The sequence below is a fragment of the Fusarium graminearum genome, chromosome 2, assembly GCF_000240135.3.
Source record: "Fusarium graminearum PH-1 chromosome 2, whole genome shotgun sequence".
Classification (NCBI taxonomy): Eukaryota; Fungi; Ascomycota; class Sordariomycetes; order Hypocreales; family Nectriaceae; genus Fusarium; species Fusarium graminearum.
In genome coordinates this window covers 3,118,633-3,131,678 of record NC_026475.1, presented here as the reverse complement: position 1 = coordinate 3,131,678, position 13,046 = coordinate 3,118,633, and the positions used below count along the sequence as shown (strand labels likewise).

Sequence of the window (13,046 nt, the reverse complement as noted above, 5' to 3'; positions counted from 1 at the left end):
ATACAAAGAACGAACCGTATCTTGCATAGTATTTGATCCAATCTAGAATCGTTGGCTTGGCCATATTGTAGCAAAGCTATTAGTAGTAGGAATATGGTAAAATTATGTGAACATTCTGAGAAAGTGGGATATAATCTATTGACTAAAGGAAGGAAGAGCATAAGTAAGAAACAAGCTAGGACTATTCATCATAAACGAAGCTGATGTCATCATGCGTCACAAACAAAGTAAGTCAGACACTGGACTAACCGGATCAAGTGGCACCTCGCGCTTTACTGGGCAATGGTGACAAAACTGGCTGACGTCGCTGTGCGAACCTCGGCGATGTAGACATTGAGCATGGTCAGTAACGAAACGATGCGGGCAACAAACGCGCTGTATGCATAGATGTGGTGGTCGATTGCTCCCAACAATATGTGTGGCCGCAGAGTGGCTCATTTGATATACTCCAACGTACTGAAACAGGGCATCAAAGGTCTATCTCTCGTTAGGGCATGGGCAGCTATCATTTCTTATTTTTGACTCTGTAGGGCTATGACTAAGACTGCCAAGATAGTTATAACATACCAAGTGTTCACAGTGAGACAAACACCAAGGTTTCAAATCCAGCCTATTACACAATCTACCGAGAACGAGACCTGCAGAGATGCAGCCATTTACATTCCGATTATGTATGGTCACGGGCATCCGTTATGACAAAATTAGGTAACTCAGCGAACCGTTTGCAGCCAAAAAACATCATTCTGCTCGATATTGGATAAATAGATACAACATAACCAGCTGAAGGCTAGCTTCCTTAAATACAAAGTACTACCCATATCAGGTAAGCGGTTACTGAACACATTGAGCATAAAAGTCATTCGTCGCTTTGCAAGTTCCAGTAGCACAGCACTTAGGACCTGTCCAGCCCTGTCCACCACATTGGGCCCAGAGAGAAGCACACTGTCCAGGTTGAGTGGGTTGAGCAGACGGCTGTGTGGTAGTCTGGAGGGTGGTAACAGGGGGTGTACCACTATTGTCACCTCCACCAGCACCGTTACAAGAGAACTAAGTCACAGTGAGTTAAGAAAGACACAAATTTGCTTCGCGATTCACTTACCACTGAAGGGCCTGGAATGGTGTAGCTGTTGAAGTTGGAATAGATCTATGCGAGAATTGTTAGCTCACTCACTTCTATACTTGGCTAGTAGATGTTGGCTTACGTTGGCCGTGTATCCTGGATCTGTCTCCTTGAAGGCACCGGGAATCTTGACTTGGGAACCAGGAACAGTGCTGCCACCGCCATTAAGGTTGATCTGAGCACAGCTGATGTAGAACTGAGGGTTCAACTGTTAACTTTGCAATGGTTCAAACGTTTGTTATGTACTGACCTGAGGGAGACCCGCTGGGTAAGGGTTGTGGATACCCATGCTCTGGATTCGCAAGAGGTACTCGCCGTTAGGGATGCAAACGGGGAGGTTGAAAGTATAGGTGACTAGATAATAAGGTTAGATCGATCAGTAATCGTGTTACTTCCTGACTGTTGCACTTACTAGTCATAGGCCAGCTTGAAGATCCGCCGTTAAAACTGGGACCTAATGGTATTTTATTAATCATTTCATCTTCAACGCGCAATTTTCTCGAAGCATACCGTAGTCCTTGATCTTGAACCAAGTACCGCTGCCGTCGTAGGCCGAAGCAGAGCCAGGGGCTTTGGACATGTACACTGAGATGGGTCCCTGATGATAGACAGCTGTGTCGAGGGTGAAGGTGATGGAGTCGCCAGCCTTGACGGAGACAGTTTGAGTATTGGTTCCCGATGCGCCGACATTGCACCGCAAGTCGTTGGAGGCCAGATCTATGTAGTCGCATCAGTATACAACAATCCCAGACAGAGGGTACTCGAATGTCGTACCGGTAACAGGAGAGTTATAGTTGGAGTTCTGTCGGATGTACTGGAACACAGGGTACTTCGTCGACCCAACTGTCAGCTGCTGGAAGATGTAATGGGCGGATGCGCTATGCATCAAGGCCATTGTGGCCGCAACTAAACCGGCAGTCTTCATGATGGCTTGATGGCTTGGTTTCTACCCAAAAAAGCTGAGTTAAGAAAAACCGATATTGTCAAGTTTAGCATCATGGCCACGAGCGAGGTATAAATGAACATCGATGTTGCAACTGCACGGACCCGTCTTACAAGCCATGGTCCAATAGAACCAATCCTCTGATCCTCCACTATTGATTGAATGGTTGCAATTTGTCAAGTGATTGTTCTCTAGGTCCGAACGTCCAAGAACGGAAATATAGTTGCAACGTTAAGCATGTCACAATCCTGAAATGGATCGCCTGATGAAGCAATATCGGTTGTCTCTCCGCAGTAGCATCAGTTCATTCCCACCTCACCACTTCAGCCTCTCTTCATTGTACGTTCCAGTGAGTGCTCCGACCTTGTTTGACCAACTGTATGAGCTTGTTTCCTACATCGAGTAGCTCTTTTTATTTCCCATTCTCTAATGTGTGTACGGAGTACCTCAAATAAAAAAGGGCAAGTACCAAGATGGTGTTGAGCGGGTAAATACAGCACCCAAGTAACATATTCAGGGTAGGAAGAGTCATATCGGAGTGTCATGTTCCGTGCTTGTTTCAGAAGCCAGCCAGCTAGCCAACGTCGAAGTGCTTATCCGGGATTTAGGCATTTATAACTTGTGTGCATCATGATTCTGTCTATGGACGTCTATTAAATAAAATCTTCGCACTTACCGGTCTACCCTCCATCATCTCCTACACCATGTTTGCGAGCACAGTCTTCACGTGGTGGATGTTTTCGTTCGCCTTTGAGTGTCTTTTTGTTCAATCTAGCGCCCAATCCTAGTGCATCAATCAACCACATGGCATTTACAAAGCATGCTACACATACAAAGATTGACAACAAATAGGTTATGGATCATAGACGGTCAACTAGGGTAACTTGTCACGGGTAAGAGAGCTTCAGATGCTAATTCGGCTGTATTTCACATAGTTATCACCATGTATCTTAGCCGACCTCATGATTCAGAGGTACTATGTAGCAGCAGTCAACGGTTTGACTCTTCCATCACTCTTATGAATTTTTCTGTTTCATCCAATCTCTTTTATTCCATCACGTGTGATGAAAAAGTACCCACAGTTTTTTCCCCTTCTCCTGAGAAACATAAGATACCTTGGAATTTTATTTCCAAAATTATACTATAGAAATCAGTGGCTGAGATATATCCGACTCAATAATTCCTACTGCACTTGAGGGTTGTACCTAACAGTAGACCGGTTTGGTGGTGGCCCGATTCACAGGGAAGGTTAAAGACCGGGATGCTGCTATCCGCAATTATTGATGTCAACGACATCTAATTTTTTTGTAGAAGAAAACAAGCGATAGTTAACTAGGGTTGATAGTATCATATACACCACTGAGAAGCTGGAGAGCGAGGGAAAAGGTCGGTATTTAACTTTGAGTATCACGTGATGCTATCAAGTACCCTACACTACTCAGATTAGCTTTCAAACGCGAAGTTTAACCTAACTCAGACCAAGACAGGAACAAGGCTAATTTGATAGTTTATACAACGTTAAAAAAAAAGAGGTTACCTTGTATCGAGAGTCATACTTTTATTTTATTATCTAAGAGTACTAAATATAGTAGTCGGAAAATAATGAGGAAGTTAAAATAACTTAGGAACTCCAGTACTTGAGCTTGAAAGATGTCTTGGTAGTGGAGATCATCTCATGAGTCAGTAGCTACAAACTACACGCTGGCTACCAGACTGTCTGTGCATCTGGAGATGATGCAACGTTAGTGAAGGCTGGATAAAAACTCCACATGCGTACTGCATTAACCTAGAGGTATTTTATTCTGATTCCAAGTGATTTGTTATTTGCAACATCCTGAGCAATTGTAGCAAGTTGACAGCCTGAGCCTCAAGTAAAATTCCACCAAGTGTGTACAATAAGAATTGTACTTAAACAGTCCTGCGGTAACAGGTCACAAAATTTCAGTTGCTCTATATGATATGATACCGATATTCATTATAGAAATAAATGCCGAACAATCTTGGCAATTGCTAGCTGAATGCAAAGGTTCCTGTTAGACGACACAGCCTCACTCAGCTGAAGAGGTCATTCTAAAGTTATAACTATAGTTACGTACTATATTACGGGCACTATTTCTTAAGACCTAACAATTAAAGATTAGCTTTAGGTTCTGCTAGTTGCAAAGATCCATAGACCTTTTGCAATAGGAAGGAGTTTTGCTATCTTGGGGATTGGGCCGATCCCTGCCAGGGTGACCTCCGGGGCCTTTTGATCCCCTGAACAGTTAACCAGGATCATACACCTTCCTAACCGAGCCATGAACAGACGATAGTGGGACCTAGAGACCTTTTGCAAGTCTCCATCAATGCGATAAATGTAGTATAAGAAGTGCGAACTTGCCAACAATTGAATTAGATTCCAAGCGCATTGCAGTCTTTCGCTACATCTCAATATTTACCTACTCAAGATGCGTATCTCAACTATCTCTTTCGGTCTTCTTGTAGCTGGCTCTGCCACAGCCACTATTGAGAAGCGGGCACCGCTTATCACCCGAGATGAAAGTGGTATTGAGGGAAAGTACATCGTCATGATGAAGCCAGCATCAGGTAATGAGATCAGCACTGCACGCGTCAAGTCAGCAGCCAAGGCCGTTGATGTAAAGCCTGATATGGTCTTTGACAACCTGGGTGGATTTTCTGCGAGCCTGACTGCCCGCGATGTGGAGGACCTACGCAACAACCCCAATGTGAGTATAGATGTATCTTGCAGAATGCCTGGTTGAACTTGACTAATTAAATACGTCTAGGTTGCATACATTGAGCAAGATTCAGTTGCCAGGATCTCTGCTACTCAGAAACAACCACCATGGGGTCTTGCGCGGGTTTCAAGCAAGACGACTGGCGCGACACGATATACATATGATGATTCGGCTGGCAAGGGCACATGTGCTTATGTCCTAGACACTGGTATTGACACCACGCATCCTGTATGTCCTCTTCTATTAATATTCATCTTTAATTCTATTATTTCAAACCCTTTTATCTAACATTACATAGGACTTTGAGGGTCGCGCCGAATTCATTGCCACATACGTTGACGACATCTGGGTGGATGATCACGGCCATGGCACCCACTGCGCCGGCACAATCGGATCCAAGACATACGGAGTTGCCAAGAAGACTAAGCTTTACGGAATCAAGCTCTTCAACTCCACTGGAGAAGGAGTTGCGTACGTCTCATCCCTTTCAACCTTTCGATGACCCAACTGACGAGTTACAGATCTTCTATCATCGCTGGCATGGACCTGGTCCTTCGTGATGCTCCCAAGCGAGACTGCTCCAAGGGAGTTGTTGTAAGCATGTCGTTCGGAGAGATCCCTTCCAAGGGCATCAACGATGCTGCCAAAGCCCTCGTCAACGCTGGCTTCTTTGCCGCTGCAGCTGCTGGTAACGGAGACGACAACGGAAGACCCGTAGATGCCTCAGGTTTCTCACCTGCCTCAGAGCCTAGCATCTGCACCATTGGCGCGACAACAAAGGATGACACTGTTGCTACTTTCTCCAACTATGGCAAGGTTGTTGATCTTTATGCTCCCGGTGTCGCTGTTCTGAGCACATGGCCCGGAGGTATTACCCGTTCTATTTCGGGCACATCTATGGCTACTCCCCACGTTGCTGGAGTCGCAGCCTACTTCCTCGGTCTTGGAAAGTCTGCTGCTGGACTTTGTGAGTATCTCCAAAGTATCGCGCTGAAGGATGTTATCAAGGGCGTTCCTTCAGGAACCAAGAATCTTTTGCTTCAGAATGGCCAGGCCAAATAAGTAAAGAACCAAATGATGTACATAAGAATTGGAACAGACCTTTAGTTTAATTTTAAATGTAGCTACTTTGAAACTTACCTATTATCCCATTAGACCTAGAATTGCCTGACGTTTCTGTTCTATCAATCGCTTAAACTGATTCGCCATGTGATTTGTCACCCTACGATGTGAAGTCTCAATACAATTTGTTTGGCTCTGCGGTGACATTGCCGCATTCATGATAGTGCCTGATGCGGAACCTTCATGCGTGTGAACATCTGCGTCACGTTACCCGGCATGTCCTGGTTTACTAAATAACCCGATACCATGTACTCCGTAAGCATCACCGTTATCGGCATCGCTTGTGTCCTTGACCGACCAGGGTTAGTCCATGCCAAGCCACCCTGACTCGTTAGCATCTTCGTCTGTTCCACTTGGCCTCGGTTAAACGCCACAAACAGCGCGACAACAGGTAAAATGCTTGATTTTCCCTGTTATCTCTTATCTCGAATAAAGATTAACGCCCCCTTGTCATATCTCATTATACCCCGCACTGACAAATTACCTTCTTCTGGCATACGCGAACTTGTACTTAAAGCCACAGCTGTATGATTGCTTTACCTCTGGTAAACTATTGAAGTTTCTGGTCACGATGTGGCGTTATATGTTTCTATTGTCTACCACAACAGAGGCCCAGCTCATGCAGTTGTTGCCTTGGAGAGATTAACTTTTGCTTGCTACAAACACCCATGTCTTGAGATGGTCCTCGTTCAACATTATCAGATGTAACTCGTTGACATAGTTGTGAGTGAAATGACATGTAAGGTGTCGCGTGACCTACCCGGACCTCCTGTAATTCGCCTCCCTACTCATACACCATGCTTGACGCTGCGCTGCATTTGTGTATACGGTAATCATGTTCTCAGATGCCGATAGCAAAATAAAACTCCAGGCGGGCTTCCAACTCTCTAATGGCGAAGACGTTGATGCGTTATGTTTGGACAATCTTAGAGACACAGATTCTACTTCGCCTTAACGTCTGTCCCAGCATCGTGTCGTGATGAATTGTACAGTCACTCAACGCTTGAGTCTAGTTGTGAGACATGCAAGAGGTTGGATCTTGTGAACGCTGTCGGTCAATCGCCTCAAAATGCAATTGTTATCTACACCCACCATCTCACAATTTCCTCAAAGCCACACTACATAACAGAACAATTACTCGGCGATGACGAGGCCAACACGAGAGACATTCTTGACGCCTCTACTATGGGATGCGCTTTATAACCAACATCAATCCTGCACCTGGCAAGCTTGGACTCCTACGCATATGCAAGAGGGTGTAATCACTAAATAACCTTGGTAACCCTGACCTTGCCAAAATGTTCGATCAAAGGTATCGAGGACATGACCATGTCTTTGCAAAGCAATCAGGTGGCCTGTTAGACATGAGCGATTGCCAGTACATGTAAGGACAAGCAATGTGTAAATGATCAATAGAGAGTAACGAGATGTGTGCAACGACAGTAGAACGGATGGATAAGCACTAAGACACAGGTCCACGTACCAGTCTGTTGGTTCCAACACACTCGGACTAATGATGCCGACGCTGAAAGTTACTTGCCAACGAAAACGGTGCGGCCTCTTCTGGCCGTTGGATAACGGCAGCCCGGCTCCCGGACAAAAAGTTAAATACCACAGGAACTCAGACTCCACCTCGTATAAAGCCGTTTTGACTAATGCATGAGATCCTGATGTGATAGATTGACTTTTTCCAGTAGAGCTCCAATTGTCTGTGAAAATGTCTCCAGATCATGATTGTGTGGTAACCAAGAATAGCCATCTGTTGATAGCTTCACAGTGACCATGAGTATGTCGGCTATCAATAAGTGCACACCACCACATCAACTTCAACCTGAACAAAAATTCCATTTCCATCATTTCGCCAGGCAAGTGTGAGACATCATGTTCTCATTAGACTATTTGCTGTAGAGCCGATGAACCGCTGTCCCGTTCACCCAACTTGGACTCTCCCCTTCCACCCGTTTCGCACTGCGATAACTGAACCAAGACTATTCGGGTCATGATTCCGGCCATCCGACCAAACTAAATCACCTCTTCTTTACCCATTCGCTTCAGTGGACCATTGGTTACCATGTTTGACGGAGCCAAGCCGTTAGACAACCCATTGGCGTTAGATCATATCGACTCTCATGATTTGTTTGTGGGCATGATTCCACTTCGTCTGACCAACTACTCGGGATTCCACCCCATCAAGTCTGTTTGGGTATCTCTGGATGATCTCATTATGTCACTTGTCTGCATGCACGAGTCCCGTATGCGATGACTTTTATCCTGTTCTGGATCAACGATGGGCAATTTGAAAGTGTGTGTGTTCGTATGCATGTGTGTTTGCATGCATGTGTTCGTATGTGTGTGTAACTAATAGCGGAAGCATCGGGGTGGTACTTGAGATGATGAGTTGATATAAAGATTTCAGCTGCTCCTACTTGCTTGTATCCTGCTCTCTATCTCTAACCTATTTTCGTTCGCTGAAACATTCGTTGAACATCTTGATCATGAGAGGCTTCCTCTTCCTCGGCGTTGCCTTTTTGGGCGTGGCGAATGCCAGTGTCGTGGACTTTAGTCGTCACCAGCCAAGGGACGTCAAAGCCTTACCTCGGGCCTACAACGACCCAGTCTTCCATGAGGCTCGAAGCTTCGCTGAGAGGAGTGACCAGCCTTCCAAGCCACAAGCTGCTACTAGTGCAGGGGATGGAGAGGAGGATGATCAAGATACCTCTCAATCCTCTGGCTCTGGCTCTGGCTCTGGCTCTGGCTCTGGCTCTTCCTCCAATGGTGGCAGTTCCAACAAGAACAATGCTGCTGTTGCTCAGCCTCAGTCTGATACTTCCCAATCGCAGGGCGGTGGCTCAGGTCAGAGCAGCAATAACGATGCTTCTAATCAACCTGACACTTCTGGCTCTCAATCCCAGGGAGGTGGCTCGGGGCGAACCAAAAGCAATTCTGCTGCTGCTCGGCCAGAGTCTGATACTTCCGGTTCTGGAGATGGTACTTCAGGCAACGCCAACAAGAATTCTGGGAGCTCTGCACAGCCCAGCTCTGAAGATTCGTCTTCGGGAGATGGCTCTTCTGGTAATGCGAACCAGGGTAATGGTCAGAGCAATTCTGGGTCACGCCACGGCTCTGATGCTTCGAACCAAGACGATAATGCTTCAGATAACACCAATCAAGAGCCTGTGGTCTCTTCTCCTTCGCGGGGTAAGAACAGTGGTAATCAGCAAGATACCGTCCAGGCTGCCGCTCCCACCGATGATTCCGACTCTGAAGCTCCGGCTCGGTTTGTAGCACCTAAACAGAATTGGAGGACTACTCAGCAAAACCAATATCCGCCTTATCAGCCGACTCAAGTATGGCCTACTTCGAAACCTACTCATGTTTGGCCAACTTCGAAGCCAACCCAAATATGGCCAACCTCCCAACCCACGCAGGTATGGCCGACTTCTCAGCCAACTTACCCAACTGTACCGACAAGCATGCCGACTCAGCCCACAAGCATGCCGACTCTCCCTACAAGCAGGCCAACTCAACCAACTTCAATGCCCACTCAGCCGACTTCAATGCCCACTCTTCCCACGAGTAGGCCTACCCAGCCAACATCTATGCCCACTCTCCCTACGAGCATGCCGACTCAACCCACAAGCATACCAACTCTCCCTACGAGTAGGCCAACTCAACCAACATCAATGCCGACTCTCCCCACAAGCATGTCTACCCAGCCAACATCCATGCCCACTCTCCCTACGAGCATGCCGACTCAACCCACAAGCATACCAACTCTCCCTACGAGTAGGCCAACTCAACCAACCTCGATGCCTACTCTCCCAACTAGCATGCCCACCCAGCCAACAAGTATGCCTACGCTGCCGACATCCATGCCGACTCAACCCACAAGTAGGCCAACTCAACCGACTTCAATGTCGACCCTTCCTACCAGCATGCCTACCCAACCAACTTCCATGCCAACTCAGCCAACATCTATGCCTACTCTCCCTACAAGCATGCCCACTTCTTCAAAGCCTACGACAATGTCTACCCAGCCTACAAGTATGCCTACTCAACCGACGAGTATGCCTACACAGCCAACAAGTGTGCCCACTTCATCTAGAACTACGAGCATGCCCACTCAACCGACAAGTATGCCTACGCTCCCTACAAGCGTACCTACTTCGTCCAAGCCTACAAGCATGACTACTCGGTCTGTGCCAACGACTACCAAGTCTTTGCCTTCAAGCATGCCAACTATGCCTATTACCACGAAGCCTACCAAGACTACCACTGTCACCAGATCCAGAGTGACTACTGAGTACATTACGTCAACTGTATACACTACAACTGTTCGTACGGTTACGGAATGTGGTCCATATGTCACCAAGTGTCCTCACCCTCCTTATGTAACAACGGAGACTATCATTGACTATACCACTGTTTGCCCTATTACCGAGACTATTTACCCTCCTCCGATGACTACCGAGTACACCACTTCAACTGTCTATACCACTTCGATATACACTATCACTGAGTGTGCTCCTTGGGTCCACAATTGTGGCTACATTCCTTATGAGACAACTGAGATCATCCCCATTTACACCACTGTTTGCCCCATCGATTACGAGCCAACTCCGGAGCCTCAGTGGACAACCTCAACCGTCTACACCACCTATTATCGAACTGTCACGGAATGCGAGCCTTACTGTCCTGAGACACCATACGTGACATGGGAAACTGTTCCTATCTACACTACAGTCTGTCCCGTTGATGAGGTAGCCCCTGCCCCTACCGCGCCGCCACATCATTACGAACCTGAGGAGTGCATGACTGAAGAACTCTCAACCAGCTGGTCCGCTTCTACTGTCTATTCAACCGAAGTTAAGACCAAGGATGATTGTGCTTGGGATGACTCATGGTGTGATTATGGTTACCCTTACGTTACAACCGAAACTGTCGTTCTCTCTACCACTCTCTTCCCAGAGGTCATTACGGAATGGGTCCCTTGCCCGACGTATCATCCTCCACCCCCACCTGTTGTTGTCACTTCCACATCGACTTTGACATACTACACTACTGAGTATTATGTCATCACTGCTTGCCCGCATAAAGTTGACTACTGTGATATCGGGCACAAGACCTCGACTGTTTACGCAACGGGCACAACCTGTTACACTTTCACTTACACTACAACTGTCCCCGAGACTACCTACACCAGAGCTGTGCCTCCTACAAGGACTCTTTCCACGGTTGTAGTTTCCACCGAGACTGGTTACAGCAGCAGGACCAATACCGTCTACTACTCCACAACTGAGACCTGGGCGACCTCTACCTATGCAACCCAGTCGACTGGGACTTCCACGTGGATGACCCAGTCTATACCCACCTATCCTACATCTGTTAAGCAGTCTTCCTCCATTGAGCAACCCAGCTCCATGGAGAAGCCCACTTCCGTCGATCAGCCTAGATCTATGTCACAGCAACCCTCGTCTGTTAAACAACCTACGTCTATGCAGCAGAAGCCCACTTCCATGCAGCAGCAACCCACTTCTGTTTATCAACAACCTACTTCCATGCAGCAACAGCCGACTTCTGTGTATCAGCAACCTTCGCGTAATGCGCCTCAGTCCATGCAAACTGCTCCTGCTGCTATGAAGTCTTCAGGCTCAGATTCTTCCCCCTCTCATTAAAGCGATATCACACAATTGGCACAGCTGGAGATGCCAGAGTTAGATTTTTTGTATGTAGAACAAATTGCGTCGATGCTTTGGAGGTCATTTCCTCTGGTGAAGGATCGAACTTGTTTTTATGAGAACAAGGATGTCACAGTCACTACAATATGGTCTCGTCTTCTATTACCATGTATACATTCCCTTTCAATAGTCAATTCATACTATCATTACATCCCTAATCTTAATCGTCGTGAGGTTAGTGAATGGCAATTTCCGCTTGGTTTCCTTTTTTAAGATGTTTCACACCTGGGATTGTCTCATTGCAGGGTATGTGGCCTCGACGGTGGAAAGAAGTTTGCAGGAGATTTATCGCAATTGGGCTATCAGACAAATGATACATATAGTAGAAATGAATGGAGACTAGGTGAGGTCTCTTGGAGATTATTGATTGACTTGTTGGGATGTAGAGGTCAATCATTTACGATGGGGAGCAATCAGCGATTTCGGACGTTAGCTGCTACCAGTCATTAAAGCAGATCATTATCCGGATTCTCTCGGGTATCAGACCACAAAAATAATTCGCTCAAAGAGTATGATCCAAATACCCCGATCTGAAACCCATATTTTATCGCCTGTATGTCCAATTGAATGCTTCTCTTGCCCACTTGAAGACCAACGCCCGTAAAGATTTTGCAACTTGGACAGGAATTTCTGATCCAAGAAACAGGCAGAAAAATAAACAGAAGAATAATTGGACAGAGCCTCCGAGTGGAGGCGAGCCAAGACTCTCGGTTACTGTTGCTAAACCAAATGGAGAGATTCAAACCCTGCTTAAGTTGTGGGGAGCGGGCGGGGATTATTGCAAGGCCAAAGCTTGGTTTTGGACAAGAGATTCAAGAATTTCGTTGCCTGAAAGCCACTCTTTTCTCCGCATGCATCGGTCTATGGGATATGTCCAGTGATAACCCTGTGTTATCTCTCAATAGACCTCAATAGACCTCAGAAGAGAATGTTTTTTACTACGCAACTGGGCAAAGAATCGTCCGAGACTGGATGATATTGCAGCGTTTGATGATAATCACAAACATCTCTGTATAAGGAAGTGATAATCATGTGAGAAAGGAATGATCCAACAGTACAACCAAACAACCTTGTCAGCAGAGCTCAAAAATCCTGATGGGGTTCCACGACCCGCCCTTCGTAATTTCAATGTCTCTCAGAACCAATAAACCCACCAAAACTCTCCGCATTGATCCCATGGGGTAACACTACGTCGTGTCGTCATCCCCACATCCCCCAGCTCCAAATAACCTTGGCACAGGCTAGCCAAGACTGTTAACTTGCTGCCTGGGCTTGGCAGGGTGGGAAGCTTCGGCTTGCCAAGTTGAGCCCTGAGGGTTGCCAGACCACCAGCTTTAAAAATAAGCTTATATATACAGGGCTTATGTCTGGAGTCCTTGATCATC

At 46.5% G+C, this 13,046-nt stretch overlaps 3 protein-coding genes across 3 annotated transcripts; 2 read left to right on the top strand and 1 right to left on the bottom strand.

Moving 5' to 3' along the window:
- Positions 1–831: 831 nt before the first annotated feature.
- Positions 832–2,045, bottom strand: FGSG_08011 (uncharacterized protein; the record flags this gene model as incomplete). The annotated part of the gene is made up of 7 exons (XM_011322518.1): positions 832–1,047; positions 1,100–1,144; positions 1,203–1,328; positions 1,371–1,474; positions 1,533–1,574; positions 1,631–1,837; positions 1,895–2,045. 7 exons carry the CDS (start codon positions 2,043–2,045, stop codon positions 832–834), a joined length of 891 nt encoding a protein of 296 aa, XP_011320820.1.
- Positions 2,046–4,510: 2,465 nt separating this feature from the next.
- Positions 4,511–5,863, top strand: FGSG_08012 (proteinase T precursor; the record flags this gene model as incomplete). The annotated part of the gene is made up of 4 exons (XM_011322517.1): positions 4,511–4,789; positions 4,850–5,029; positions 5,100–5,272; positions 5,323–5,863. 4 exons carry the CDS (start codon positions 4,511–4,513, stop codon positions 5,861–5,863), a joined length of 1,173 nt encoding a protein of 390 aa, XP_011320819.1.
- Positions 5,864–7,994: 2,131 nt separating this feature from the next.
- On the top strand, positions 7,995–11,783 carry FGSG_08013 (uncharacterized protein; the record flags this gene model as incomplete). The annotated part of the gene is made up of 2 exons (XM_011322516.1): positions 7,995–8,175; positions 8,426–11,783. The coding sequence occupies 2 exons, from the start codon at positions 7,995–7,997 to the stop codon at positions 11,596–11,598; spliced, it is 3,354 nt and encodes a 1,117-aa protein (XP_011320818.1). The 3' UTR covers positions 11,599–11,783.
- Between the last annotated feature and the right edge of the window lie 1,263 nt (positions 11,784–13,046).